We start from the raw sequence: 27,391 nt of genomic DNA, 5'->3' as shown, positions 1-27,391 counted from the left end.
ATCAGTATTACTGCTGTCTGTATTTCTTCAAGATGCCTGAAATCTAACAAGTCTCTAAATTTCTCCGCTTCGTAAAACAAAAGCTTGCACACCTTTTCCCATTAAGAAATAACTCACCAAAAAATCTTGTGAAAGGGCAATGGGCAATAATAATGTATACTCAGCTACAGTAATTTATAGATTCAGATCCTCTGTGGTTAGTCAATATATTAAGTATAACTCATTGTGTTGAATATTAAACCTGGCAGCTTGTCACAATCAAACAACGCATGTACAGATCTCAGGCATGAAGGCTTATTCTGACAGGTCTTCCTACATATTAATTATTCACATTTTAGCCTTTTTCATTCCAACATTTTTTATTACTCCAGTTTTGGGTAAGCTAAAAATTGGTTTAGAATAGGTCGTAAAAATAAATAATTGAGTTAATATTGCATCCTTTTTATTTAAATAAAAAAGATAAATGTTTTGTATTGAATAGTATTTATTTAAGTGTTGGATTAAAAACAGAACCTCTAACACAGATAAAAATTCCCATTCTTGCTTTATCAAGGCCCACTCTGCTAAAGTACACATCAATTTTGTTACTGACTCTTGCAGTAGAAGCACTGGACTCCAGACATGTAAGAAACAAAGACTAAACAAGTGGTACAGAACAGGCGGGAGTTTCATGAGTGACAGGTTTCTGGATCACGACAGGAAAGATTGTCTCAGCTTCCATGTCACAGACTCTGTGACAGTAACACATGTGCTCAGGGACAGGTTTTGCCCGTTACAATGCAGAAGGTGGCCCACAGCATCCCGACAAAGACACATGGAGGATGTGACAGAGGCCACCATGCCTCCCTGTGAATAGGAAATATCCTCGGCAGCACCAGCAACATGCAAAACCGTGTAAGTGATGTTTTCTGGCTCAGCAGGCTCTCCGTGGCGGAGGGGAGCAGATGTCTCCTCTGAGCCATGCTCTCTACCGTGGTCAGGGCTGGGTTGCTGCAACTCCCAGTCACTCCACTCCGTTTATTTCCCGCAAAAAAGTCAGAAGCACACAGTAATCTCTTACCGTTTATCCCAAACTATATGAGAACTGAATACACCCAGACCTGTGACCTGCTGGTACTGGCCAACGGGGATAAATATTATCCCAAGGTGCGATGACACACACACGGGCATAAAGCCCCTTTTCTTAGGAAACCAGGACCGATGCAGCTACAGTCGTTGTCTCTGAACCCAAGACGGAGTAGTGATTAACTCGTTAAGGACAATTTTCCAGGTGCAGCACGCCGCAGAGCGCAGGACAACGGCACGAGAGGCGCGTTTTATTGGGCTGCCCCCCGGCCGCGCCGCGACCTGCCCTGGGCAGCCAGAAACAGCTGGGCACGTCATTGATGCCCATCTTTCAGTCAGAAGAGGGGAACGGCGGGGGCCTGTAACGCCCCACGAGGCAGTTACGGCTGTAATCACGAGGAAGCCCTTGGAAAGGCAGCTCAGGCGGCGCAGCGGCCAATACTTCTCCGCGGGCGCACCGCTGTTCTGCGGGGGGTGGGCCGGGCGGGCGGGCCGGACGCGCGAGCCCGGCGTGGCCGCGGGCGGGGCGGGGCCTTCCGGCCGTGGCCGCGAGCAGGGAACTCCCGCCGTTGCCTTACAAGGGCAGACGCGACGCTCTCTCCGCCCCTGGAATGCGGTGAGCGCAGAGCGCTGCACCAACACTTCGCCCCGCCGGGGGGAGTCAGATGGGACACCGGCCGAGCCCTGGGCCTCGACCTTACCCCCGGAGAAGGCAGAGACGCCTGAGAGGAAGCACGAGACACTCAGTCACCGCCGGAACCCCTCCTTGGCGCGCATTGTGGCACCCTCCCGCTGAAGTGACGAGCCTCTTCGCCTTGTCTCCCCCACCATGTCGGCGCTGATGGTGTCGCCCACGTCTTCCTTCCTCTGCGCCGGCGGGGCGGTGGCAGCTCGCTCTCCGGAAGTGCCGTTGCCGCCGCAGCCGCTCCCCGCCGCGCCTGGACGAGGACGCTCTCCCGCAACCGCCAGGTGAGGCGGGGCCGCTGGCAGTGCAGTGCCAGCCCGCTCAGGGGGCTCCAGCGGCCGCTCATCGGGTCTGGGACCGGGAGGGCGTTAGAGCTGCGGCGGGCCGGGAACAGAGGGCAGGGTGGCCCGGCCAGGGAGCTGCGGCGGCGCTGGGCTGGGGGTGGCTTGCCGAGTCACCCGCCTCAGGGACAGCTCCCCGCGGCCCTCGCCCCGGTGCTGCTGGGCTCGACCCAGCCAGAGCCGTGCGGGGCGCGGGCCCTGTGGCACTCCCTCAGCGGGCAGCCGCCCCTTCCGTCAGGGTCTGGGGCCAGGGGGCGACCCCGGCGTGGAGGCCCGCGGCCCGCCCCGTGAACTGGGTGGGGGCCGGCGCCGGTTCGCCCAAGTGCCCTGTCGAATGAACCAGCCACCTTCCGGCTCTTTCGACCCTCCCCAGCATTTCCATCGCTATTGTTGGAGCGGGGAAGGGGCTGATTTGAAAGCTCCTGGCGGCTGGGAGAGGCCGAGGTGGCCGGAGAGGTCCCGAGTGTGTCCATCGCTGCTTACGTTTTGAAATAACAAAGAGTAAGTTAGAGATAGCTCTTAGGGGTTTGCACGCTCGTAACTTGCAGAGGGAGGCGTTGTTGAGTCACCTAAACTAGATTTTGAGACAGGCTAGACTCTTGCACAAGGGTTTAGAAAAGCTTAATAATGATGAGTGTATTAAAAGGGCCTTCGAGACTAGGTAAGCCTGCATCGGTTTGGGGTTTTTCTCCAAGTGTCAGCTGATCTTCGTCGAGCTTTGCCATAAATCTGCTAGAGTGTCTTGGTTTTGACATCTCTTCCTGTTTCCACTCAGATTGTGATGGATGAGTGGTGGTACCGAATGCTGTTACTGATTGCATGGACAACTTGGGCTTTCGCTTTGAGGTTGACTTTTGAATTCAGTGATGTAAGAGAAGGTGACTGTTTATCTTAGTGTAATAAAGTTTCCAAATATTTGTGAGTGATAAAATATTCAGTATCAAGTTTTATATAGAGACTATTTTGGGTGTGATTTTCAAGTTGTGATTTTGTTTGGTGGTTTTTTTTGAGTAGTGAGACAGTCACAGTCATTATAAAATCACTGTTGAACACAAGACTGTTCTCTGAAGCCTAACTTGTGGTCACTGCCTCTAAACATATGCAACTTGTATCACTGTTAGTGGGTTGTAAAGTTTCACATCTTCTTGCCTGGTGCAAGCTCTCTGGTTGCTTGGTTTTGTCTTTTGGATTTTATCCTTTTTTCCAGAGGTAAGGAGCATAAGAGGATTTTCATAGAATCCTCATAAGGAAAATGCTCCATGCCCCTGATCATCTTGGTGACCCTGTGCTGGACTCTCTCTGGCACTTCCCTGTCCCTCTTGAGCTGTGCCTCTGTAGTGTGATATCCGTTGTTATTGCTTGACTAAGCAAATGAGTATATATGTACAAGCAGCACAGAGTGGCACAGTGCTGTTACTATCTCTCTAGTCTAATGAGTGCAATTTAATAATTTTTTTTAATGTGAAAAATCTTCCTAGATACAGGTAATGTTTAAAGGTAAGAAATATCTTACGGTAAGTCTTTCAGTCAAGATCTTATATCAGAAGTTTGTTGAACAGCTTCTAAAACAAGGCTCAGAGCATTCAGTGCATCATAGTATTAAACAGAGACTAAACCTGTCTATCATGACTTGTACTATCAAATGTGAAGTATTTCTGCTCTCTGTCTTCACAAGTTGTACTATTTTCAGTCTATACTTACACTATTTCAATTATAAAAGCATGACTTAAAAAAAAACAACCCACACCTAGTGAATTTATCTGGTTAAATCCCCTTTTCTTTAAAATCAGTGGGTCCAGTGCGTGACTAAGATGAAATTAGTTATTGCCATTACATCATTCACTGCTGTACACAGAGATAACAGGAAGTGTAAGCATGTGGAAAATTTTGATCCTAAATTGATCTCATTGGTTAACTTGGATTGATGTCCTTGTCTTTCTGAACACGTTCCAATTTGTCAATCTCTTTCTAATACAGTTTCCCAGAGGTGAGTGCAACATTTCAGGGATAGTGGCATCAACTTTGGGCTGAAAGGCACTCCAGTCTTCTGAGACCTCATGTTTGACAGGTCTCCTCAAAGCAGAATTATGTATTCTTGATCCTGTATGGCTGCTTCCCCAGCCTGAGTGCAAGAAACTTAGAAAATAGTAATGCAAGCACTGGTCTTTCATTTTCTCTAATATGACATGCTGGTATGGCAAACTGCTGAACAGTTAGAAAGAAAGAGACTCTTGCCACCACATGTAACTACAGTTGTCACTAGTCTGCTTTTGTTAACTCCTCTCGATTAGGATTGAATTGTGAGAGAACTGAAGGTAGTGGCTCACTGGGAGCACTGCCTTGCAGCGTATGCACAGTAAACTTTTTAGTTCAAATAGGCCATATCTTGAATATTGTGAATTAACAGATACTGTTTGACTATCTTTTGGGTAGTGGAACTCTTCAATGTAAAATTTTGAATTTAACAGCAACTTTCAGGAGTGTTTTTGCTGAGGTAAGAAAAGAACTGAAGTTACGTGCAACCCTGGACTGCGACTTGAAAGCAGCCCACCTTTATTGTCAGCTGTCTTAGTTAAATATCTAGATGTCAGGAGTTCATGTTTGTTTATTGAAGTGTTGTTGGAGGCCAAACATCTCAGATAGCTTGTGGTTAGTGAATGCAATGAAGAGAACTTCAGTGTGGCTGAATGATGCGCCAGTTGCATTTCATGGGCTATTTTTAGTTCAGGATGTAATGGTTTGTTTTATACGTCAGAAGATGCATGTATGGTTTAAAAGCGTGGAGTTAGCAGGGGAAATCGGGAATGTTCTTTCTAGACAGACTGAGAAGGACCTAACCATGGAATATCCTTTTATGATCCAGATGCTTGGTGCAGCATGTCATGGATCTGATACAAAGCAAGGTAAAATGTCTTTCAATTAAAAACAAAAAACCTAACTGCTTTTTGCCTGAACATTTGGACTGATTGATCATATAGGGAGTTAGTTACTCTGCTTAATTTTACTCTTTTTTTTTTTTAATTTTTTTTTTTAGTGACTTCAGTCTTGCTGTTCAGGGATCTAACAGACAGTCTTGTAACTTTGAGCAAAAAATTTGAGAAACCGTTAGAACTGTGCTGACTCTGATTAGAATTGCATTTCTGAGCAGATTATCTCTTGAGCTATAAAGTTAATAGTGTAAATTTCAAGGTGTTGGCACTCTTGTGACTAGGTGAAGCTTAAATTTCTCCTCTCTTGGGACAAATTGCTGCAGGTGCTTCCTGTAAAATTGAAAATCAAGGCTGGAAGGAATCTAATTTGCATAACATTTGGTTAGTGCATAATAAAGTATTATAGCAGCATGGCTTGCTTGTGTTACATAAAAGCCTCACACACCTCTATGCTTCAGTTTTAGAAACAATATTAAACAGCATCTATCTTGCTTTGAGCCAATAGGAATGTTAGATCTTTCTTCGTGTTTGCATTTCAGTGAATGACTCGGCTTTTTGTGTTTGTACCGTCATCCGTAGTTGAACACCAGATATATCTTCCCAGCTAAAAAGAAAGAAGCCATTTACCTTGACAGCCTCACTTATACCCAATTATATTAGTTTTGTAACGTGTAAAGTACCACGTTTATTTAAAGGGAAAAAATGAAGTTAGTATTTGTGATCCAAGAAACTATATAAAGGTTCTGTGAGAATATCTAAAAGTTCTAAAAGGTTGATAAACGATCTTCAGAATTTTAAAACTATTATGACATCAATTCATTTTAAAAAAAACATATGCTTACATTTGCACATGTATTGTGTAATAGTTCCACTGTGTTAAGAGAATAGCTATGTAGGGCTTTTGAACTGTGTCAGTGTGCTTTTTCTAACGCACACAATCCTCTTGTTAACTTTGAAGGAATGCTAGTAGGGAGTTCTTTGGCAGATTTCTCTTCCAGCCCCAGCACCATCCAATGACCTTCACAAAAACAAGGCTCTTGTCAGGGCTGTTCTATGTGCTAAGACCTACTGCAATTTTAAATGGCAGCTCTTCTAACAAAATGCTATTTGGAGCCCAAACACTTCTGCCTCCCGCATCCCCCTCCACCCCGTGTTAGCTTCTCATACTGCTTGACTTATTTAACCACTACGTAGTATGCTAGGTTAGCAGCCTATATATTTCTGTGTGATAAGTCGACATTGCCTCTTAAACTGACAGGTATGTTACAACCTTAATTTATGGAAGATACAGAGAGAGTATTGAATCAGCACTACAAGCACTGTCTAAGTTTCATTTCAAGAACCATGGTTTGATTTGATTTCTAATGGAGCCTGGCCTGTAGTGCCAGTCCCTGGATCCTGAAAGACATTATGCTTGATATCAAGTGAAGAACAAATGAAAGAAAATTGAGCAGATGATATTAAAATAAATGCGCACTTTAGGGTGTTTGCTTATAACATGGGAGTAGGATATTCCTTTATTCATCTTTCCTCCAAGGACTTATAGTCTGATTTAATAAGGCTAAATCATTGGATATGTTTCTGTCTCCCTAGAACCAACAGCCAACATGTCTAGCAAAAGGGCAAAGACGAAGACCACCAAGAAGCGCCCTCAGCGTGCCACTTCCAATGTCTTTGCAATGTTTGATCAGTCGCAGATTCAAGAATTCAAGGAGGCCTTCAACATGATCGACCAGAACAGGGACGGCTTCATTGACAAGGAGGACTTGCATGACATGCTTGCCTCGCTTGGTAAGGTCACTCTTCTGTTGAGAGTTGGCAAGCAAATCTGCTGTTACAATGACGATGCTCAGTTTGCGACAGCTTCTGAGGGGTGCCTCAGTTTATGTGACTCTGATCAGACTACTTTTTTGGTTTCGTTTGAATGCTAAACCAAATGAGTCCCTTTATTTGCAGGAAAGAATCCCACAGATGAATACCTGGATGCCATGATGAATGAAGCTCCAGGCCCCATAAACTTCACAATGTTCCTGACCATGTTTGGTGAGAAGTTAAACGGCACCGATCCGGAAGATGTCATCAGGAACGCTTTTGCTTGCTTTGATGAGGAAGCCACAGGTACGTGGGTAAAATAAGTGTGCATGTATTATTTCTACTTACTTTTGTAACAACAAATACTTGGATTCAGAAGTGTGATGAATTTTTTAACTCTGAAAGTTCTGGCTTCTGCAAACTGAAAGTCATGCTGTGTATCCTCAGCAGCTGAAGTTACCTTTTCAAACACTATCAAACTTAAAATCCCAAACTTTCTGCACTTTGGTTCTGTTTATCAAGACAGGAGAAAGGGGGGAAAAAAAGATGTTGATTGGGAACCAGAGCCTGAAATTTTTCCTAACTTAAAATTCAGCTTCAGAACAAGTTTTGTAGGAGGAACCCTTATCTTCAAAGATCTTGTGTTTTTATGAAGAACTTGGAGATGTTAGTTGCTGACAGAAAACCTCTCTATTAAGCTGCACTTAAAGGCGAATAAAATTAATACAAGGAAACCTTGTGTGACTCACAAGAGCGTTGATGGAAAGAATTACAAGTTACCTAAGGTTACTTGTTTCATAAACAACACTTAAAATGTATTGTTTGCAACCAGGCTAGTAAATCTTGAGTTGTGACACAGGTTTAAGATCAATTTAAAATCTTTGGAAGGTTTCAAACTTCTTTGTTTCATGCACTTGTTGAACATTGTTAGTCCAGTTCCTCTGGTATATTTTTAGTGTTTTTCTTTAGGAATGTTCTAGACAAACCAATCCCCTTTGTGTAAAATGCACAGTTGAGAAGCCACTTGGTGCCTCTGGGAGTATAGCCCGGCTGTTGGGAAGAAGGTCCAATATGTTTACTGACAAACTTGTATTTTCTTTGCAACAACACAGGCTTTAATTTGAAGTAGTAGAGAGAGACCAAGCAAATTAACCCAGAGGATTGATTTGACTGAACACTTGTAATTATTTGTAATCCAGCGCAGGGCCACCAAGATGATCAGGGGACTGGAACATCTTTCATACGAGGAAAGGCTGCAGGAACTGGGGCTGTTTAGTCTGGAGAAGAGGAGACTGAGGGGAAATCTTATTAACATTTATAAATATCTAAAGGGTGGGTGTCAGGAGGCTGGGACATCCTTTTTTCTATAGTAGCTAGCAACAGGACAAGGGGTAATGGGATGAAGCTGGAACACAAAAAGTTCCACTTATATTTAAGAAAAAACTACTTCACTGTGAGGATGAGGGAGCCCTGGCACAGGCTGCCCAGAGGGGTTGAGGAGTCTCCTTCCTTGGAGGTCTTCAACACGCTCCTGGACATGTTCCTATGCGACCTGATCAAGGTGAACCTGCTTCTGCAGGGGGTTGGACTAGATGATCTCTAAAGGTCACTTCCAACCCTACCATTCTATGAGTCTATGATTTGGCAATTATAGTAATAGGCTTTAATGGCTTTGTTTTGATTTCGCAGCAAAGGCTGTAGGGGTCTCATTGAAACAGGATTCAAAGAAAGAAAGTATCATCCGTTACCAGAGATATGTAGAAACTCCTTTTTCTTACTGTCCTTCTGCATTGCATTCCAGGGTTCATTCAGGAGGACTACCTGCGGGAGCTGCTGACCACCATGGGTGACAGATTCACAGATGAAGAGGTGGATGAGCTGTACAGAGAGGCGCCCATCGACAAAAAGGGCAATTTCAACTACATCGAGTTCACGCGCATCCTGAAACACGGAGCCAAAGACAAGGATGACTGAGCGCATCCATGGATACCTGCAGATTACTTTACATTTATGTTTATTTTTGAGGGTTTCTTCCTGATAGAACTTGTTGCATGCATTTAGCTTTACAAATTTTGCCTTTCTCAATGTATTTATCTATTCCAGGCCATTTAGGCACAGTTGCACCTGTGTAATCAGACTGGAAGTGGGGAAGATATTGTGAGGGGAAAGGATAGGGGCACAATGATCCATGGACTCTTGATAGTTCAGGAAAACAATCTCAGTGTTTCTGGTTTAGCTGGATTTTTACATTTTTTATAATAAATGCTGTTTTGAAATAAAGATTGCTATATAGATAAAATACCTCGATTTTTTTTTTTTGTGAAGAATTGCAGTTTTGTTATGCATTTAGAAATGTAGGTATCTTAATTAGACTTTACTTGCAGTTGCAGCTTAAGGCAGAAAACTCTTATCTTTTGTGCAGTGTCTCACAGGTCTGAAAATGCTTCCAGCTGATCCCTTTTAAAATGTAGCCATGCAAATCTCTTACCTCAGGCTTTTTAATTGCCATCTGACTGGTTTAAGTGGGTTTCCAAAGAAGTGTTTACAGTTACCTAATGGCCAGCAAAGAACTCCTACAATTCTTACCTCTGGTATAATGCTCAGCATTTTCCTCTGAATATTGATAGGTTTTTAGCAATATTTTCTTGTCAAAGTTTGCATTCCTGATTGCTAAGTTTTTATGTTGGCAATAAGTGGCAGTTTGGTGGCTGTTTTTTTTTTTTTCTTCCCTTGGGAATCTGAACTGCTACAGCAATACATGCCTAGAAAACCTATTTAAAGCTTTTTTTGCTCTGCAGCATGTGAGAATGTAAGCAAAGTAGTTCTAAGAATTAATTGGTAAAACTTTATGCCTGCTAAAGTCCTCTTGCTTTTTAAAAGATCATCCGTTTTCCTTAGCTGTATTGGTAAGATGGCTTTTAAGCAAGCACAAGTCAGTCATTCAGAATGAGCTGTGCTGATGCTGTTGTCTCAAGTACCAAAAAAATGAGAAAGGTGGTTCTCATGGTTCTTAGCAAGTTTGTGCCCTTCCATAGCTACTGCAAGCTGAATAGCATAAGGGGATTTTCTTACCTATATATTTATCAATTAAAGTGGTGACCTCCAAGAACCATGCCCTTGCCTATTTGACATGACTTAAGACCCCATGGAATAGGAGTTTTACTTCTGCTAAAGGGCTTGTATAAGTCTAGGACAGCTCATACTGTAAGGAGGGTTTATCTTGCGTCCCATGTGGTATCACAAAGGCTTGGTTACTTTAACCTTGGTTGTGTTCCCAGGATGACAGTTCTTGAAGATGTCCTGGCTTGAGCTGTGTAAATAAGGTAACTTACTGAAGTATATTCGGTAGGCATACTTGGAGTGGAGTTTTTTTTGTTGTTGTTGGTGGTTTTTTTTGTTTGTTTGGTTGGTTTTATTTTTATTATTCTTAGGTGGTTTCTGCCACTTCTGGGCTTAGTTAAAATGATATTTCAGCCTTTTTTTCTCCCTTTTTTATCTACTTATGGAATTTAGCCTCAATTTTCCTGTTTCCCCTTACCCATACTATGCTCTTTGCTGTATTACTTCAAACTGCCACTTCTCCTTTTCTCAGAAATTGGATTTTAAACAATTGTTGCTCTTCAGTATGGTGGCTGAGGTTATTTCTCCATGGGATGCCTGCAAGGTTCTAGCAACAGCTGATTTATTTAAATTTTTGTTTTGGGAGGTAGTTTGCAACCATGTATGGAAGTTGTCACCTAGACTGCCCATGTGACAAAGACAACAGTGGAGTTATCTAGGAAACATTGTCTTGTTGGAATGTTGCTATGTAACATTAAGCTGAAGAACAGTTAAGTTATGCTGTAACTTTATGGATCTTGTCACAGCTGTGCAATTCAGTATTGGGTTGAGTATGTGCAAGCAGCCTACACTAAGGCTCGATGTGAGACTGCATTATTCTTTCCCTTTGAATGTCTAAATGGTGTAAGACTCAAGAGGACTGGTTTTCTTCTATAATGAATGCTGGGTCACCAAACCATTCTTTTCCAGATCCTGCTGCCTTAGTAGATGCTGGTATGTTTGAGTAATCAGCAATCAAGCCAGCTGGATTTTTCTTGCTGGACATAAGTTTTGAATTAGTGATTTTTAAATCAAGAGTTACATAAAGTATCTTTTATAGTCCTTGAAGGAGTTGTCCACTTCAAAATCTTTCATAGTGCCACTTTTAAATTTTGAATAACCGGTGGTTATTCAAATAAAGGTGGGATGTGGCTGCATTGTTCCTTGTCATGCTGTGTGAGTGCTCTGCCCTTGCTGCTCTCAGCTTTTCTCTCCAGTTAGGGGATGGGGACAGGAAGCTGCATTAATGTAGATATTTACTCAGGAAGACATGTTAATGAGGAGTAATTGCTAAGGGTGTTTGAGTGTATCTAATGACGATCTTCCAAGTTCAGGTTTTCCTAGTCTCCTTCATTACACTGCAGACACCAGTTAATCTGCAAGTGGGCACAAACCCCTTAACTACTGCAAAGCTACATGACCGACAGACCTAGGCAAGAGACCATATAAGAGCATCAGATGCTCTCTGTTACTAGGCAGTGAGAAAGAGCCAGACAGCTGAGGTTGTGTGCTGAGGGCTGGAGGAATGTCTCATCAATAATCCCCTTCCAAAAATAAAAATAACATTTGTCATTCAGCTTAAGATTCTGATGACTTAGACTCAGCATTTTGCAGTACAAATCTTGGAACGTTACCATCTCTCCCTTGGGGCTCATATATAATTGTCGCTAAGCTCTGTGCCAGAATAAACCTATGAAGAAAAATTGCTTTCATAGGCTGATGCACACGTTTAATAGTCTTATATCTACAGTGATATATGTGTGTGTATATATATATATATAATGCTCTGTGAAGCACTGTTGAAAAGCAGTGATTGATTTTACGTGACCCATTTACCCTGTTCTAAGGTTACACCCACAAAGGTTGAATTGAAACCAAGAGCTATTGCAGCTGCATAAGAAACCTCCAAAGAAAACTACATTTATGTGAAGTGCTGCCAGTGCTTGCCTGCTGCGTTCTGGGGTTTTGGTGGTGTTTGGTTTTTTTTTTTTTCCCCTTCTCTGACCATTACTGGTGATGTGCAGCATTTTAACCACACAGGCTACACTTGTTTCTGCTCTTAATGCTACACTTAAGCAAATAAACCCATCCTTTATCACACAGCAACCAGATGACTGAAGCACTTCATAACAGAGTTTTATATACTGGCTCGGCAACTAACTGATGTCACAGAGGTACTATTCATACACTCTGAAGTAAAGATCCATTTCACCACTGACCCAAGGACTATCTTTAGATGGCTTGTTTCTAGGATTGCTATCACATGTTGAGAAACAAAACGTAACGCAGCGGCCCTATCCTGGCACAGGACATCAGTAAGTCTATGCCCTTGTGTCCTGCCCAGTGTGTTTGCTCCAAAAGCTGGAACATATCTGCAATCATTACATGTTTCTTGTGGCCTTTTACTTGTCCATACCATTACTAATCTATTATTTGGCATGTTCCTGGGAGTTTCAAATGGCAATGACGAGCTGGTTTACTATACTAAAGGCATTCAGGCAACGTAAGTCCCAAGTAACAGGTGAGTAACAATCAAAGCAGCATCAGGAACATTTCAGATATGAGTAGTTAGTCTGCCATCAGTATGGCCTGTGTGCTCATGCTCCTATTTTGTCTTGCTTACTTAATTTTTCAGATAACCTTCTCCTTTGGAAAAGGGATTTAGGATGACAGTAACCCAGAAACAGTATTTCAGAAGCCAGGAACAATACAAAGGCAAAGAGGAAAAAGCAAATAGCTCTGAAAATGTAGCCTTAAGTTATCAAGAAATCTTGAAAAGCAATATTGTGGAAAAAACAATCTCCACACAGCTCATTTTTGTTGCACTCTGAGGAGTGACTCCATAGAGATCACTATTTTCCCAAACTTTTAATATATTAGACAAAAACCGTTCCCCTTATTAAATAAAAAATAAAAAAAGTGGCAGTGCATGGCTGCTCCTCTACAGCCTAGAGGCTGTGCACACAGCGCTCACTCCCTTAGCAAAGCAGATTTGTACTTTGATAAAGCTTGGAAGTCAGTTAAAAATACAAAATTAGGCAGGTCAAGACTAACTTTTAATACCTGTGCCTAAAGGAGCAGATGGTGCGTAACAGCAGCATTCATTTTAGGATTATTTTATCAACTGTTCAGTTTTGCAAGGTTTATTTAATCCTTAATTTGTAATTTTTTCTGTTTGACTATTTTAGGATATTGGTGAGTACAACATCACTAAATATTTAACTACATTTTGGTTTGTTTTTTTCCTTAATAATGTTATGGACATGGCTCCTTGGGAGTTAAAAGACAGCATTTCACAGTAATTTCCTGCCTCTGTCTAGCATATTCAAGTGGGTGGGTGTAAAATGAGCCCTGTCCTACTCTGCTAAAGCAGAATTGGCATTGAACACGAGTAACTGAAGCCTTGATTTTCCATTGTATCTAATAGCCACTTGGGATTTTTCCCCTCTATCAAATTCTCCCTTAGTGGAGCATTAACCATCTCTAACAGAACAGATTTTATACTGGCAAGATACTAACACTCCACAAGAAGCATTTTGATTTTGGAGTTGCTCCACCAGCCAACCAAACTTGTATAGGCATCAGCTAGTAAGAAAAGTGATAACATCTTACTTATGTCAAACACCTGACAAAAAACACACCTCCTTGTTTTCTAGGTATGTTTTAAAATACGACTTATAACATGGCCTTCAGCCAAGCACTGAGTACATTCCATTTCCTTCCTTATTTGTACCTACACTTTGTCAGACAGACACAAACGACGGGGCACATACTTATGTCCTTCAGTTTAGCAGAAATAATTACATGTGTTTGAAGGGCTGGGAGCCTCACTCTCTTCTTGCTGAGAATACCTTATCAACCTTTGTTTTTGCATTTATCTTAAGAACATTGCGGAATCATGGTATCTGTCAATATTTCTGTTTAAAATTAGTCTAAAAAGAGGAGAAAAACCCACAAAGATTGGCTACAATTATTGCAACTTAAGGGAGGCTGTGGAGTCTCCTTCTCTGGAGGCCATCAAAACCTGCCTGGATGTGTTCTTGTGTGACCTGAAGTAGGTGGACCTGCTTCAGCAGGGGCATTGGACTAGATGATCTCTAAAAGTCCCTTCCAACCCCTGCCATTCTATGATTAACGGCTGGGATAAAAAAGAAGTGATGGACAAACGGCGGAAATGGCAGTAGAGTGATTTCTTAAGAGAGAGAACAGGTAACAAGGGACAAAAACCTAGCAGAAGTCAAGAGCCCAAGCTATACTTTTCAACTTTTTCTTCTTTTTAAAAAAAATTTTATTGTTGTATATAAAAAACTTGGAAAGCAAAAGCACTTTGTCTGCTGAGTACAGTCTCTTGATACTCCATCAAAAATAATGAAGTGTCCACTTATACAGTGATCAGGCTGCAGATTTAAATAATTATAATGAATGTAAAAACACTTCAAAAACTGACTTTATTTATATTACATTTCTCTGCTTTGTCATTGGCCCTGGCATATAATTGTCATATAATGCTCTAAACAACTTCTTCCTCAGTTATTTGTGCTGGACGTCACCAGAAACTCAAAACTGAGCTATTTCTCATTTTCAATATGGAGAAAGTATCCATCTTTCTTCTATAGGCTCCAGTACATTCTCAGAGAGGCTCTATTTTTGGTGCTTCAGCATCAGCATTGTATCAGGAACCACCTGGGATAATTAGTAACTTAACAGTTTTTATTCATGAGGTGTCAGAGTAACAGGAGAAGGTACCCTGCAGGCAGTAAGCAGTCTTGTTCAAAGGCCCTGTGAGAGACTAAAGCAAAAACATACATCCAGAATACCCTTGTTTACTAACGACTTCTCAAATATTTCCCCTTTGGATGACAACACTAGAGGTCCTTTCAAAGAAATTCCAGAATATCTCTGGGCAACCTCCCAGCATCACAAAAAGAATGACAGTCACTCTGATAGGGCACTGCACTTGGGAGAGTGACAGAGACAAAAGATGTCAGCTGGAATCGGGGAAGAAAGGATGGAAAGGTAGAGGAATGAGCCAAAGTACTAGTGGAGGCAACTGGCAGTCAAAATGCTTTTGCCAAATGTCTGTTTTGACCTAGAGATGAGTTAGATCAAAATTTGGAAATATCAGATTGTCCTGTCAATACTTAAATCTCTGCAATACCATTTGCTACTTTTGTTGAACAGTGATAATACGCTCAGGAGAATTTCTCAGCTGGCAAAACTGTCAAACTTTCACACGTTTTTATTTCTTAAAAACAAAGGAAGTAGAGAGAAAAAGGTTTTTTTCACAAAAAATACCAGATTATTCCAAGTTTCAAAAAAAAAAAAAGAAAAAAGTGCCCCGTCTCAACACCAAAAAATGCCCCTACTAAACAGCAAAACCCTCCATGGACCTGCTAGAGGAGACCTCCCAGGATCTATGATGTTTTGAAGACATCCCGGTGGTGCTCCGCCTAGAAACGCAAGCAGCAGGAAGAGGACTGTAGTGGGTTTGCGTGGCCAGGTTTTAGTAGCAGGGTGCTACAGGGGTGGCTTCTTAACAAAAAAGAAAACGGCTGCTAGAAGCTTCCACTGTATCTGACAGGGCCAGTGCCAGACAGCTCTTAAGATGGACCTGCCACTGGCCAAGGCCAAGCCAATTAGTGATGGAAGCAATGCCTCCGTGACTAACGTATTTGAGAAGAAGTTCCTGCCCAGTTGCTAAGTGGCGGCAGCAGAAGACAGGATAACAGAGACCTGAGATGCACTGTATCTTGAACAAATATTAGAAAATAAGGACACACACCAACCCACATTTCCCTGAACCTGGACACGGGTTTCCTCACACGTGTAAAACTACAAGAGGGACTAAACCAATTCACACACGTGCACAGGCAGTAACCCAGAGGGCAGGGTGATGCAGAGATCGGTTCTGCAGGCGCCTCCAGTTAAAGTAAAATTAGCACAGCTAAAACGTTTCCTTCAGGAATTGTATTTGCTCTCGGTGGTTTCATGTCCACTTATTCTATTACAGACCAAAAAGTCTTATGCTGAGATTAACCTGTCGCCATCCACGTTCCCCGTCCATTCTGGAGCGATACCACCAGCTCACGTGGACAGGAGTGACCCACACCTGACTGGTGGATTTTCACCAGGACCGAGCATGTGCCGCTAGTCTGGCCATGGCATCATGGAGCTGATCTCTGGGCAGTCACCCAGGATCTCAGCACAGGCTGCATCTCTCCCAGTACAGCAAACAGCTGGGAAGGAAGAGAGTGACCCGTGAAATAGCAGAGACGTGTGAATGGGGAGAGGACTGGCAGATTCAGGACGGCCACCACGGCAGTGGCACAAAAAGCAGCCAGGCCCGTCCGGGTCTGTTATTGACCCAGCAGGGTTGTGAGGAAGCGAGTGATGCTCCTACAAGGACGTAGAGAAGTTGGTGCAAGAGTGCACAGGGGCAATGTAGCGCAACCAACAGGGTTGACTCAAAGCCAACCTTCTTTTGCTGCCTACTTCCTTAGATATGCTGCTTCCGCCCATGTGATCACACAGGGCTCAGCTGATTAGCACGCAGCACTTGTTCCTAATAACTGGAAGCAGCTTGCCAGCTGCACCAACTTGTCCCTGCCATCTTTATTCAAACTAAGGGAATATCTAGCTGCTCCAAAGCGTATCCTTTCTCAACTACAACACGTACCCACACAGCAGCCTCTTCAGTCCCTGCCTGTAATCAGTACAGCACGGGGACTTGAACAGAAAACACAAACTACCCATCCGACTACTTTGTTTGGTGATTTCCAAGGTGCGCCACTGATGAATGGGGCTCGTTGCGCAAGAGCTGTCACCCGAGATGGGTCTCGTCCCCACTGCTATGAGATGTCAGAAAAAACTAAGAGGAAGCTCTGCCAAACCCAGGAACGGCAGGGAAACTCCTGGATTTACCAAGGGAAGAACCTTTTTGCCTTCACAGCTGCCGAGGGCTGGAAGGAAAAATGAAACACAACCCTCTTGCACACATGATGCCCAAAATGTTTAATGGGAAAATCAAAGAGTAACGAGAGCATGAGCAACGCAGCTGGAAGGCTGAGTGAAGTTGAGAAAAGTGGTGAGGAAAGCCTCCAGTCCAGCCATGCTTCTTTTGCAACCGCCCTCCAAGGCTCTGGCACTCCTGCATCAGCAGGAGCCGATGCGGCAGAAGGGAGCAGCAGGTAAGGGTGGGAGCAGAGCAAGAGGGGCACAGACAGAGGTTTCCTCGGGAGGAGGAGGAAGGGCAGCGCAGGCCCCTACCCGCAGGCAGGCCATGGCCACGCTCCAGGCCGTTGGGCCACGGGCAGCCCGTCGGCGGGCTTCAGTACCAGCGATTGCCCCGTCCCAGAGGCCCGCAGAAGCCCCGGCCCAGCCCGGCCCAGCCAAAGCCCCCGTGCCCCAGGGAGCCTCCGGAAGCGATGGGCACGCTGGCAGCGTTGAGAGAGCTGCCCACGGCAGCCGAGGCGCTGGACCCCACGTTGGTGCTCTGAGGGAAGGAGCTGAGGATCGGGCCCGGCAGCGTCACCAGCACTGGCGAGGGCTGGATGGTAACGCTGGAGTCGGCACAGCGCAGGACGCACGGCTCGTTGCAGCTGTTGGCAAGCGGGGCTGGGCCGCAGGCAGCCGGCGCGCACGGGCTGTAGCACGACATGTCTGGCGGAGGGAGGCGGCCCTGCAGCAACGGGAGGGAGCAGAGGGCATCAGCTGTGGCCTCAGGAGGCCCCCCACACACCTTCTGCAGAAACTCTCCTCAGTGAGCCTCCTTCCTTCCCACCACGAAGGAAGACCTCTATGGGGGGACTGGCTCTTCTGAGGAAGCTCCTTCTCACGCCAATAAAGCCAAAGGAGCATCCCGGAGGAACAGGGAATGGTGGAGGAACGGCCCAGACATTGGTTAGAGAGTGTTGGCCGTATGTCCTGAGCCTTGCAAAGATCTGTGGCTGGCAAAAGAGCCAAACAATGCCCTATTTCATATCTTGGACCATTCCCGAGGAAAATGGATGCAAATGCCCACAGCCCTTTCCACGACAACCGTCCTGCCAAGCGAGCAGAAAAGAGGTGAAATGAACTGAGACTTACCGAGATGACAGAGCAGAGGAAGGCTGAGGAGACGATAGAGGAGCTGGGAGTTGGACTCCCTTTTATACTGCGGCCCAGAGCCCCAGGGGAGCTGAAAAATGACACAAACATGAAGCGTGTTGAGAAACAGCAATTTTGGCTTCTCCAAGCTCTGCAGGTAGATGAAAGACATGCCTGTTTTGCCTGAAATGCTTGGCTCCCTTTTCATCCTGGGTAGCACTGCGATGATTCTGTTGATAGCAATTACGTTTCTCACACAGACCAGCGCTCGTCTGAGGCCTCATTCCAGTTGCTGCTTAAGCCTTGCAGCAGATTCAGGCCATGAGGCCATGTTGTGCATAACCTGCCCTTCCCGGGGGAGGTGGCCACCAGTTCCATGGGATTTTGCCCATGGAGCACACCCGAGTCGATCTGTTGTCGGCAGTCAGGGAAGCCCAGAGCGTTTTCTTCAGTAACAGCACTGTCCTTGTCTGACCTGCCAGTATTTTACTCACGACTCTCCTGAGGAGAAGCAAGGGCTCTGGAGAGGGGCCTGGAGAGGAACAAAGGAGCCTGCTGACTCACAGCTGAAAGTCAGCCATCACCCAGTGGATCTGTTTGCTTTGGTGCAGCCTTCCCAACCAACGCACACCCTTGCATCATTACTGGGTGGCTTGTTCAGGCCACTGACCCAGAGGGTCTGGCTTGTTTTCCCTGGCTCAGGGATGGATTGGCACACTCGGGGCCCTTTGACTGCCAGGTGGCACCGGCAGACCACCGTGGAGTCACCTGTGAATCACCAAAAAGTGCTGAAGCACAAGGACAGGCCTCAGCTGCAGCTCAGTGAGAACCATCCACGGCCTGGCACGGGGGCTCTGTGGGAAATGGATTCAGCCGTGCAGAGGATCCTTGGCACAACCTCGTGTCCGCATTCCTGCAGAAATGCAGCTTTTTGTGCGCTGCTGTCACGGTGGTTTGCGTCTTGCCCAACCACTTGCTGACTCCTTGCAATCCTGTCATGCTCCTGGGTGGAACAGCAGCCAAAGGAGCACAGCATGGACGTGCCCGGACCTTCCCACTCCTGGATGCTCCTGGAGCACAGAGCAACTTGAGCACAGTTGCACCAGCAAAGGCCAAAGGCCGCAGTGGGGAGGGAGAGGAGTTGAGTACAGCCCTGCTGCTCCTTCCTCTCTGCTGTCCCTGTGAGCTCGCACTCTTGGGGCAGACTGTTCACTTTGAGAAGGAGAATTCTGAAAAGTAGAATCAATACATTTCCGTGGAACAAGACCTTTCTCTGTCTTCCCTTTCCTGCTCTTCCTTGATCTTGAACCCAATACAGAGCTATCTGGCCACCTTTAGGAACAGTGCCTCCACCCTTTCTCACAGTGATGCTTCTCCTAATGTCACTGAGAGTCCCTTTTTGGCCCTCCGCCAGAACATCTCTGGCGGTCGGAGTCCTGTTCTTGCTGAGTGCTCCCCAGCTGCAGGCCCGACTGAGAGGGCCAGTCACGTTCCCCAGCACACATGTGCACAGCCCACACACAGGGCCTGCAGCTCCTGGAACCCTTTTGGGTGAAGTGCCGTGGGACCGCAAATGGCCGTTGCTTCGAGGAGCCGACATCCGATGCATCACGGTGCTCCCACCCAACAGGGAAACGCAAGCCAGAGCTTCCAGATGAAAGAGACAAGTGCTTCATCTCTTGGCCATGCCCTGCAAGCCTCAAATTGCTGTTTGTCAACATGCTTCACAAAGAAGGTGTGTTCCAGGCCTCCTGAGGCGCTGGCTCACCATATAAAAAGCCTGTGCCACTCCATCCCCTTCCATCCACGTCTCTTCCCTTGCTCTCCACAGTGAACTCGGTAAGCTTGAGCTCCCTCCTCCTCTCGCTGCTGGGAGGATTTCTGTCAGGGAAATTTCTGCTTCCCTTCTGCATGGGGTCCTTCTGATAGACTGTCCAGCCTGAAAATACATTCTGCTTCCCTCTTTGGGAGGTGAGCTGGTGAGTGAAGATGGAAGGCTTTGTTCCCTTCCGAGAGGGAGGCAGGTGGGGCTCTTTTGTAGCAAGGTCTCTGCTGAGGGCTGAGGCTGGACGACCCGTCTCGTCTAAGCACTTGCTGGGTGCTTCCTCCCCGCTGATTAGTGCAGCAGCCGGCCTTGGTCTCTCTTGGCACGGCAGGGAACTTTCCAGGCAGTTGTGCCTGCTCTGAGTGGAGCCAAGCTGGGGGTCTGACGGGTCCCCACAGCTGATGCCCTCTGCTCCCTCCCGTTGCTGCAGGGCCGCCTCCCTCCGCCAGACATGTCGTGCTACAGCCCGTGCGCGCCGGCTGCCTGCGGCCCAGCCCCGCTTGCCAACAGCTGCAACGAGCCGTGCGTCCTGCGCTGTGCCGACTCCAGCGTTACCATCCAGCCCTCGCCAGTGCTGGTGACGCTGCCGGGCCCGATCCTCAGCTCCTTCCCTCAGAGCACCAACGTGGGGTCCAGCGCCTCGGCTGCCGTGGGCAGCTCTCTCAACGCTGCCAGCGTGCCCATCGCTTCCGGAGGCTCCTTGGGGCACGGGGGCTTTGGCTGGGCCGGGCTGGGCCGGGGCTTCTGCGGGCCTCTGGGACGGGGCAATCTCTGGTACTGAAGCCCGCCGACGGGCTGCCCGTGGCCCAGCGGCCTGGAGCCAGCCCTGAGAGCGTGGCCATGGTCTGCAGCGCAGCCCAGCTGCCCCCGCCCCGCCTGCGGGAAGGGGCCCGCGCTGCCCTTCCGCCTCCTCCCGAGGAAACCTCTGTCCGTGCCCCTCTTGCTCTGCTCCCACCCTTACCTGCTGCTCCCCGACAAAGACCTGCCGCTCCCTTCTGCCGCATCGGCTCCTGCTGATGCAGGATTGCCAGAGCCTTGGAGGGCGGTTGCAAAAGAAGCATGGCTGGACTGGAGGCTTTTGTGAGAGCAGGCACTTCTCTCAGCTGCACTCAGCGTCCCAATTGCATTGCTCATGCTCTTGCTACTCTTTGATTTTCCCATTAAAAATTCTGGGCATCATTGTGTGCAAGAGAGTTGTGCTTCATTTTCCCCTCCTCTCCAGTCCTCACCAGCTGTGAAGGCAAAAGAGTTCTTCCCTTGGTAAAAACCGGGGTTTCTCTGCAGTTTCCTGGGTTTGACAGAGACTCCTCTTTTGCCCCTGACATTCTAGAGCAGTGCGAGCTTGAAGGATTGCAGTAAGGACAAATCTGAACAGAGTGCACTAAAGCCAATGGTTTGTACAGACTTATTCTATTAGTTCAACGAGGCAGGCTGGTTACAGTGCTGGCTCGTTTCTTTACGTGGTGGTCTTATGCAAACTCTTACACGCTCCGTGTTCCCTGTGGTGCTGTTTACCACCTACGGGAGAGCGATGACAATCAGTATTGTGTTTTCCTGGGTACGGTCAATCTGCGATGTGATTATATCATTGGTCACGGGGTTCAGCTGCTATTGGTGTGTGACATTATTGTCACTCCTGTACCTCGGGCTTTTTCTCTCAGAATTCATCAGTAATCTCACCCAATCCATGGTGAAGGCAGAGAGCCAAACTTTCTCCCACTCTTTCACCTCCCCTTTCTCCTTCTGGCTAACTACAGCAGCCTTTGAGGATTTTGTATAACCACGGGATGTTCCAGTCCTCCTGCTTCTGCTGCTGTGTCTCCTGAAGGTGTTCCATGTCTTGCTTAGGGTGATACAATTTGTTGTGTGTGTCACTCAAAGATCCACCCCAAGGCTGGATAGTTATGGGTGGAATGGCACGTGGGAGAAAATGGGCAGATGTCTAGGGAACTTCTCACCTCACCTCCAGTGCTTTGGAACTTCACTCCTGACCAACTGCGGGACCTTGAGAGAGTGACAGAGTATTGCAAAGGAAAATGCTGTGGCTATTCCAAAGACACACAACTTGCCACACTCTGCTGGGTCTTTGCCAGTACCTATCGAACGCTGCTCAACACTAGGCAACACCTTCAGAGGGCAGGGGAAGGAAACAGACTGACGGGCGCTGCAGACACTCCCACCCCTGCCACAGGCACTGTGGCCGCTCAGAATCCAGCAACAGGCACTGCAGCTGAACCTGAGGACCAACCTGTGCCAGGATTAGTCTCCCCATACCCAAGAAGCAACATTGGACATGAAAGTCAGCTCATTTAGGGAGGGAAGAAACTCCTACTAAGAACGGCAAGGAGGAAGATGTGGAAGAAGCAGCTGAAGAAGTAGGACCATCAGGAGAAGAGGAGGAGGAAGAGGCAGAATTCATGAATGAGATGGTTGCCACTATCCCCGAGTAAGAGGTGAGATATGCAAAAGGCTTTTGGCTCTCATGCACGAGAGCACATTGTCACCTGGCTGCTGGGATAATGGGGCCAGTAGCCTGGAATGAGAGGGTAGGGAAGCCAAGCAGCTGGAATCCCTTTCTAGGGAATGGGGCGTTGACAAGGCAACTGGAAAAAGGACACAAGTCCTCAGCCGTTGCAGGTGACATCTGTCAGGTGTGAAGGAAAGGTAATAACCAGCACCAGAGGGCCCTGCCTCCAGTGAGGTGGGAGAGAGGGACAGCTGGGTTTCTTGGACTGCGTGGATACGATGGCCTGGCGCTTTAGAGCCACGGGAGTACGGGGCTCTGTGGACACCGGTGCACAGTGTACTCAAATGCCATAAAGCTCCAAAGCAATAGAAAGCATTTGCTTCCCCAGAGTGACGGGGGCATGCCAACAGCTAGCTGTGTTGCAAGCTGTGTGGGAAGATTTCTTTTGCTGCTTCCGAGGTGTGCCGGTGATGAACGTGGCTCCTTCCACAGGAGCTATCACCCCCAGACGGGTCTTGGCTCCACTGCTATGGGATGGCAGGGGCAGAAGAGGAGGAGGCTCAGGACACAATGACCATGAACCAGTAGATCGGTCCTGTGATTCCACCCGCTCAGTGCAGTTGCCTTGTGAAGCAGCCAGTGCAGACACAGTCTGTGGGAATGGCAGCTCTGACAGGACGCTGCACTCGGGAGAGTGACAGAGACAAAAGATGTCAGCTGGGATCAGGGAAGAAAGGATGGAAAGGCAGAGGAATGAGCCAAAGTACTAGGTGAGGCAACGGCAACTGGCAGTCAAAATGCTTTTGTCAAATGTCTGTTTTGACCTAGAGATGAGTTAGATCAAAATTTGGAAATATCGGATTGTCCTGTCAATACTTAAATCTCTGCAATACCATTTGCTACTTTTGTTGAACAGTGATAATACGCTCAGGAGAATCTCTCAGCTGGCAAAACTGTCCAACTTTTGCACGTTTTTAATTCTTAATTCAAGGTGAAAATCACAGACACGTTTTTTCATCTCGTCTCCTTTTTTGTTTGTTGATACATACCCTGACTCTCACTTGTATGGTGACCAAGGGTGTGGAATAGCCTCTGTACGAGCAAAATTACCTAGGCAGGACTCTCTGATGCAGCCGATTTGCCAGTTAAGAGCAAAAGTGACAAAAGAAGAAGTTACACGGAAAGGTAGACACACTATTCAGCCTTAGCGTTTCTTCCAACATGAAGTCCAGAGCATTGAATAAAAACACGAAAAGGCAGGTTCAAAAAAAGTAAGGTGAAGTTCTCCACGTAACAAACGGAAACTTTGCAAGGGAATCCCAAAAGACCCGCCAAGAATATCGCGGATGCTCTATTTATATCAATTCAAGGTTTACCTATTTGGCAAGCTCGTGAAAGAAGCTCATCACGGGTTACTAAATATGACGAGTGGCTAAGGGTGGCTTACATCTGATCTCCATGACCTGAACATAGTCGAGGCTGGGAGAGGATTCTGGGAGGATATCGCAGGCTGCCCTGACTCTTGCTCTTCTCTCAGCACCCACGTACGGCCCCTGCTGCTGCTCTCTCCTTAACAATATACTCAATGCACTCAGTGTGCTCACTCCTCCAAAAAACAAAGGAAGTAGAGAGAAAAAGGTTTTTTTCACAAAAAATACCAGATTATTCCAAGTTTCAAAAAAAAAAAAAGAAAAAAGTGCCCCGTCTCAACACCAAAAAATGCCCCTACTAAACAGCAAAACCCTCCATGGACCTGCTAGAGGAGACCTCCCAGGATCTATGATGTTTTGAAGACATCCCGGTGGTGCTCCACCTAGAAACGCAAGCAGCAGGAAGAGGACTGTAGTGGGTTTGCGTGGCCAGGTTTTAGTAGCAGGGTGCTACAGGGGTGGCTTCTTAACAAAAAAGAAAACGGCTGCTAGAAGCTTCCACTGTATCTGACAGGGCCAGTGCCAGACAGCTCTTAAGATGGACCTGCCACTGGCCAAGGCCAAGCCAATTAGTGATGGAAGCAATGCCTCCGTGACTAACGTATTTGAGAAGAAGTTCCTGCCCAGTTGCTAAGTGGCGGCAGCAGAAGACAGGATAACAGAGACCTGAGATGCACTGTATCTTGAACAAATATTAGAAAATAAGGACACACACCAACCCACATTTCCCTGAACCTGGACACGGGTTTCCTCACACGTGTAAAACTACAAGAGGGACTAAACCAATTCACACACGTGCACAGGCAGTAACCCAGAGGGCAGGGTGATGCAGAGATCGGTTCTGCAGGCGCCTCCAGTTAAAGTAAAATTAGCACAGCTAAAACGTTTCCTTCAGGAATTGTATTTGCTCTCGGTGGTTTCATGTCCACTTATTCTATTACAGACCAAAAAGTCTTATGCTGAGATTAACCTGTCGCCATCCACGTTCCCCGTCCATTCTGGAGCGATACCACCAGCTCACGTGGACAGGAGTGACCCACACCTGACTGGTGGATTTTCACCAGGACCGAGCATGTGCCGCTAGTCTGGCCATGGCATCATGGAGCTGATCTCTGGGCAGTCACCCAGGATCTCAGCACAGGCTGCATCTCTCCCAGTACAGCAAACAGCTGGGAAGGAAGAGAGTGACCCGTGAAATAGCAGAGACGTGTGAATGGGGAGAGGACTGGCAGATTCAGGACGGCCACCACGGCAGTGGCACAAAAAGCAGCCAGGCCCGTCCGGGTCTGTTATTGACCCAGCAGGGTTGTGAGGAAGCGAGTGATGCTCCTACAAGGACGTAGAGAAGTTGGTGCAAGAGTGCACAGGGGCAATGTAGCGCAACCAACAGGGTTGACTCAAAGCCAACCTTCTTTTGCTGCCTACTTCCTTAGATATGCTGCTTCCGCCCATGTGATCACACAGGGCTCAGCTGATTAGCACGCAGCACTTGTTCCTAATAACTGGAAGCAGCTTGCCAGCTGCACCAACTTGTCCCTGCCATCTTTATTCAAACTAAGGGAATATCTAGCTGCTCCAAAGCGTATCCTTTCTCAACTACAACACGTACCCACACAGCAGCCTCTTCAGTCCCTGCCTGTAATCAGTACAGCACGGGGACTTGAACAGAAAACACAAACTACCCATCCGACTACTTTGTTTGGTGATTTCCAAGGTGCGCCACTGATGAATGGGGCTCGTTGCGCAAGAGCTGTCACCCGAGATGGGTCTCGTCTCCACTGCTATGAGATATCAGAAAAAACTAAGAGGAAGCTCTGCCAAACCCAGGAACGGCAGGGAAACTCCTGGATTTACCAAGGGAAGAACCTTTTTGCCTTCACAGCTGCCGAGGGCTGGAAGGAAAAATGAAACACAACCCTCTTGCACACATGATGCCCAAAATGTTTAATGGGAAAATCAAAGAGTAACGAGAGCATGAGCAACGCAGCTGGAAGGCTGAGTGAAGTTGAGAGAAGTGGTGAGGAAAGCCTCCAGTCCAGCCATGCTTCTTTTGCAACCGCCCTCCAAGGCTCTGGCACTCCTGCATCAGCAGGAGCCGATGCGGCAGAAGGGAGCAGCAGGTAAGGGTGGGAGCAGAGCAAGAGGGGCACAGACAGAGGTTTCCTCGGGAGGAGGAGGAAGGGCAGCGCAGGCCCCTTCCCACAGGCAGGCCATGGCCACGCTCCAGGCCGTTGGGCCATGGGCAGCCCGTCGGCGGGCTTCAGTACCAGCGATTGCCCCGTCCCAGAGGCCCGCAGAAGCCCCGGCCCAGCCCGGCCCAGCCAAAGCCCCCGTGCCCCAGGGAGCCTCCGGAAGCGATGGGCACGCTGGCAGCGTTGAGAGAGCTGCCCACGGCAGCCGAGGCGCTGGACCCCACGTTGGTGCTCTGAGGGAAGGAGCTGAGGATCGGGCCCGGCAGCGTCACCAGCACTGGCGAGGGCTGGATGGTAACGCTGGAGTCGGCACAGCGCAGGACGCACGGCTCGTTGCAGCTGTTGGCAAGCGGGGCTGGGCCGCAGGCAGCCGGCGCGCACGGGCTGTAGCACGACATGTCTGGCGGAGGGAGGCGGCCCTGCAGCAACGAGAGGGAGCAGAGGGCATCAGCTGTGGGGACCCGTCAGACCCCCAGCTTGGCTCCACTCAGAGCAGGCACAACTGCCTGGAAAGTTCCCTGCCGTGCCAAGAGAGACCAAGGCCGGCTGCTGCACTAATCAGCGGGGAGGAAGCACCCAGCAAGTGCTTAGACGAGACGGGTCGTCCAGCCTCAGCCCTCAGCAGAGACCTTGCTACAAAAGAGCCCCACCTGCCTCCCTCTCGGAAGGGAACAAAGCCTTCCATCTTCACTCACCAGCTCACCTCCCAAAGAGGGAAGCAGAATGTATTTTCAGGCTGGACAGTCTATCAGAAGGACCCCATGCAGAAGGGAAGCAGAAATTTCCCTGACAGAAATCCTCCCAGCAGCGAGAGGAGGAGGGAGCTCAAGCTTACCGAGTTCACTGTGGAGAGCAAGGGAAGAGACGTGGATGGAAGGGGATGGAGTGGCACAGGCTTTTTATATGGTGAGCCAGCGCCTCAGGAGGCCTGGAACACACCTTCTTTGTGAAGCATGTTGACAAACAGCAATTTGAGGCTTGCAGGGCATGGCCAAGAGATGAAGCACTTGTCTCTTTCATCTGGAAGCTCTGGCTTGCGTTTCCCTGTTGGGTGGGAGCACCGTGATGCATCGGATGTCGGCTCCTCGAAGCAACGGCCATTTGCGGTCCCACGGCACTTCACCCAAAAGGGTTCCAGGAGCTGCAGGCCCTGTGTGTGGGCTGTGCACATGTGTGCTGGGGAACGTGACTGGCCCTCTCAGTCGGGCCTGCAGCTGGGGAGCACTCAGCAAGAACAGGACTCCGACCGCCAGAGATGTTCTGGCGGAGGGCCAAAAAGGGACTCTCAGTGACATTAGGAGAAGCATCACTGTGAGAAAGGGTGGAGGCACTGTTCCTAAAGGTGGCCAGATAGCTCTGTATTGGGTTCAAGATCAAGGAAGAGCAGGAAAGGGAAGACAGAGAAAGGTCTTGTTCCACGGAAATGTATTGATTCTACTTTTCAGAATTCTCCTTCTCAA

At 47.4% G+C, this 27,391-nt stretch overlaps 4 protein-coding genes across 5 annotated transcripts; 2 read left to right on the top strand and 2 right to left on the bottom strand.

Annotated features, from left to right (window-relative positions):
• The first annotated feature begins 1,925 nt into the window (after positions 1-1,925).
• On the top strand, positions 1,926-9,132 carry LOC104552236 (myosin regulatory light chain 2, smooth muscle minor isoform). 2 transcript variants are annotated; one of them, XM_061994807.1, is made up of 4 exons: positions 1,926-2,034; positions 6,615-6,812; positions 6,978-7,139; positions 8,635-9,132. In XM_061994807.1, the coding sequence occupies exons 2-4, from the start codon at positions 6,629-6,631 to the stop codon at positions 8,805-8,807; spliced, it is 519 nt and encodes a 172-aa protein (XP_061850791.1). In that variant the 5' UTR covers positions 1,926-2,034; positions 6,615-6,628; the 3' UTR covers positions 8,808-9,132. The 2 variants fall into 2 exon arrangements, with proteins under 2 accessions (XP_061850791.1, XP_010193969.2); XM_010195667.2 differs by lacking the exon at positions 1,926-2,034 and adding an exon at positions 4,739-4,994.
• Positions 9,133-17,259: 8,127 nt separating this feature from the next.
• Positions 17,260-18,094, bottom strand: LOC133625368 (beta-keratin-related protein-like). Its single transcript, XM_061995873.1, has 2 exons — positions 18,018-18,094; positions 17,260-17,610 (listed from the first exon to the last, which is right to left on the bottom strand). The coding sequence occupies exon 2, from the start codon at positions 17,587-17,589 to the stop codon at positions 17,260-17,262; it is 330 nt and encodes a 109-aa protein (XP_061851857.1). The 5' UTR covers positions 17,590-17,610; positions 18,018-18,094.
• A 2,199-nt stretch (positions 18,095-20,293) lies between these two features.
• LOC133625367 (beta-keratin-related protein-like) lies at positions 20,294-20,623 on the top strand. Its single transcript, XM_061995872.1, has one exon. It carries the CDS (start codon positions 20,294-20,296, stop codon positions 20,621-20,623), a length of 330 nt encoding a protein of 109 aa, XP_061851856.1.
• A 5,376-nt stretch (positions 20,624-25,999) lies between these two features.
• Positions 26,000-26,329, bottom strand: LOC133625366 (beta-keratin-related protein-like). Its single transcript, XM_061995871.1, has one exon. It carries the CDS (start codon positions 26,327-26,329, stop codon positions 26,000-26,002), a length of 330 nt encoding a protein of 109 aa, XP_061851855.1.
• Between the last annotated feature and the right edge of the window lie 1,062 nt (positions 26,330-27,391).

The sequence above is a fragment of the Colius striatus genome, chromosome 4, assembly GCF_028858725.1.
Source record: "Colius striatus isolate bColStr4 chromosome 4, bColStr4.1.hap1, whole genome shotgun sequence".
Taxonomy (NCBI): Eukaryota; Metazoa; Chordata; class Aves; order Coliiformes; family Coliidae; genus Colius; species Colius striatus.
The sequence above is the reverse complement of the archived record's forward strand: the minus strand, read 5'-3'. Positions and strand labels throughout refer to the sequence as shown.

Excerpts from the sequence above, each read along its gene's own strand:
- LOC133625368 (XM_061995873.1), bottom strand. The coding sequence starts at position 17,589 with ATGTCGTGCTACAGCCCGTGCGCGCCGGCTGCCTGCGGCCCAGCCCCG.
- LOC133625367 (XM_061995872.1), top strand. The coding sequence starts at position 20,294 with ATGTCGTGCTACAGCCCGTGCGCGCCGGCTGCCTGCGGCCCAGCCCCG.
- LOC133625366 (XM_061995871.1), bottom strand. The coding sequence starts at position 26,329 with ATGTCGTGCTACAGCCCGTGCGCGCCGGCTGCCTGCGGCCCAGCCCCG.
- LOC104552236 (XM_010195667.2), top strand. The coding sequence starts at position 4,754 with ATGAAGAGAACTTCAGTGTGGCTGAATGATGCGCCAGTTGCATTTCAT. Across the intron at positions 4,995-6,614 it reads TGGATCTGATACAAAGCAAG|AACCAACAGCCAACATGTCT; the intron begins GTAAAATGTCTT and ends CTGTCTCCCTAG. Across the intron at positions 7,140-8,634 it reads CTTTGATGAGGAAGCCACAG|GGTTCATTCAGGAGGACTAC; the intron begins GTACGTGGGTAA and ends ATTGCATTCCAG.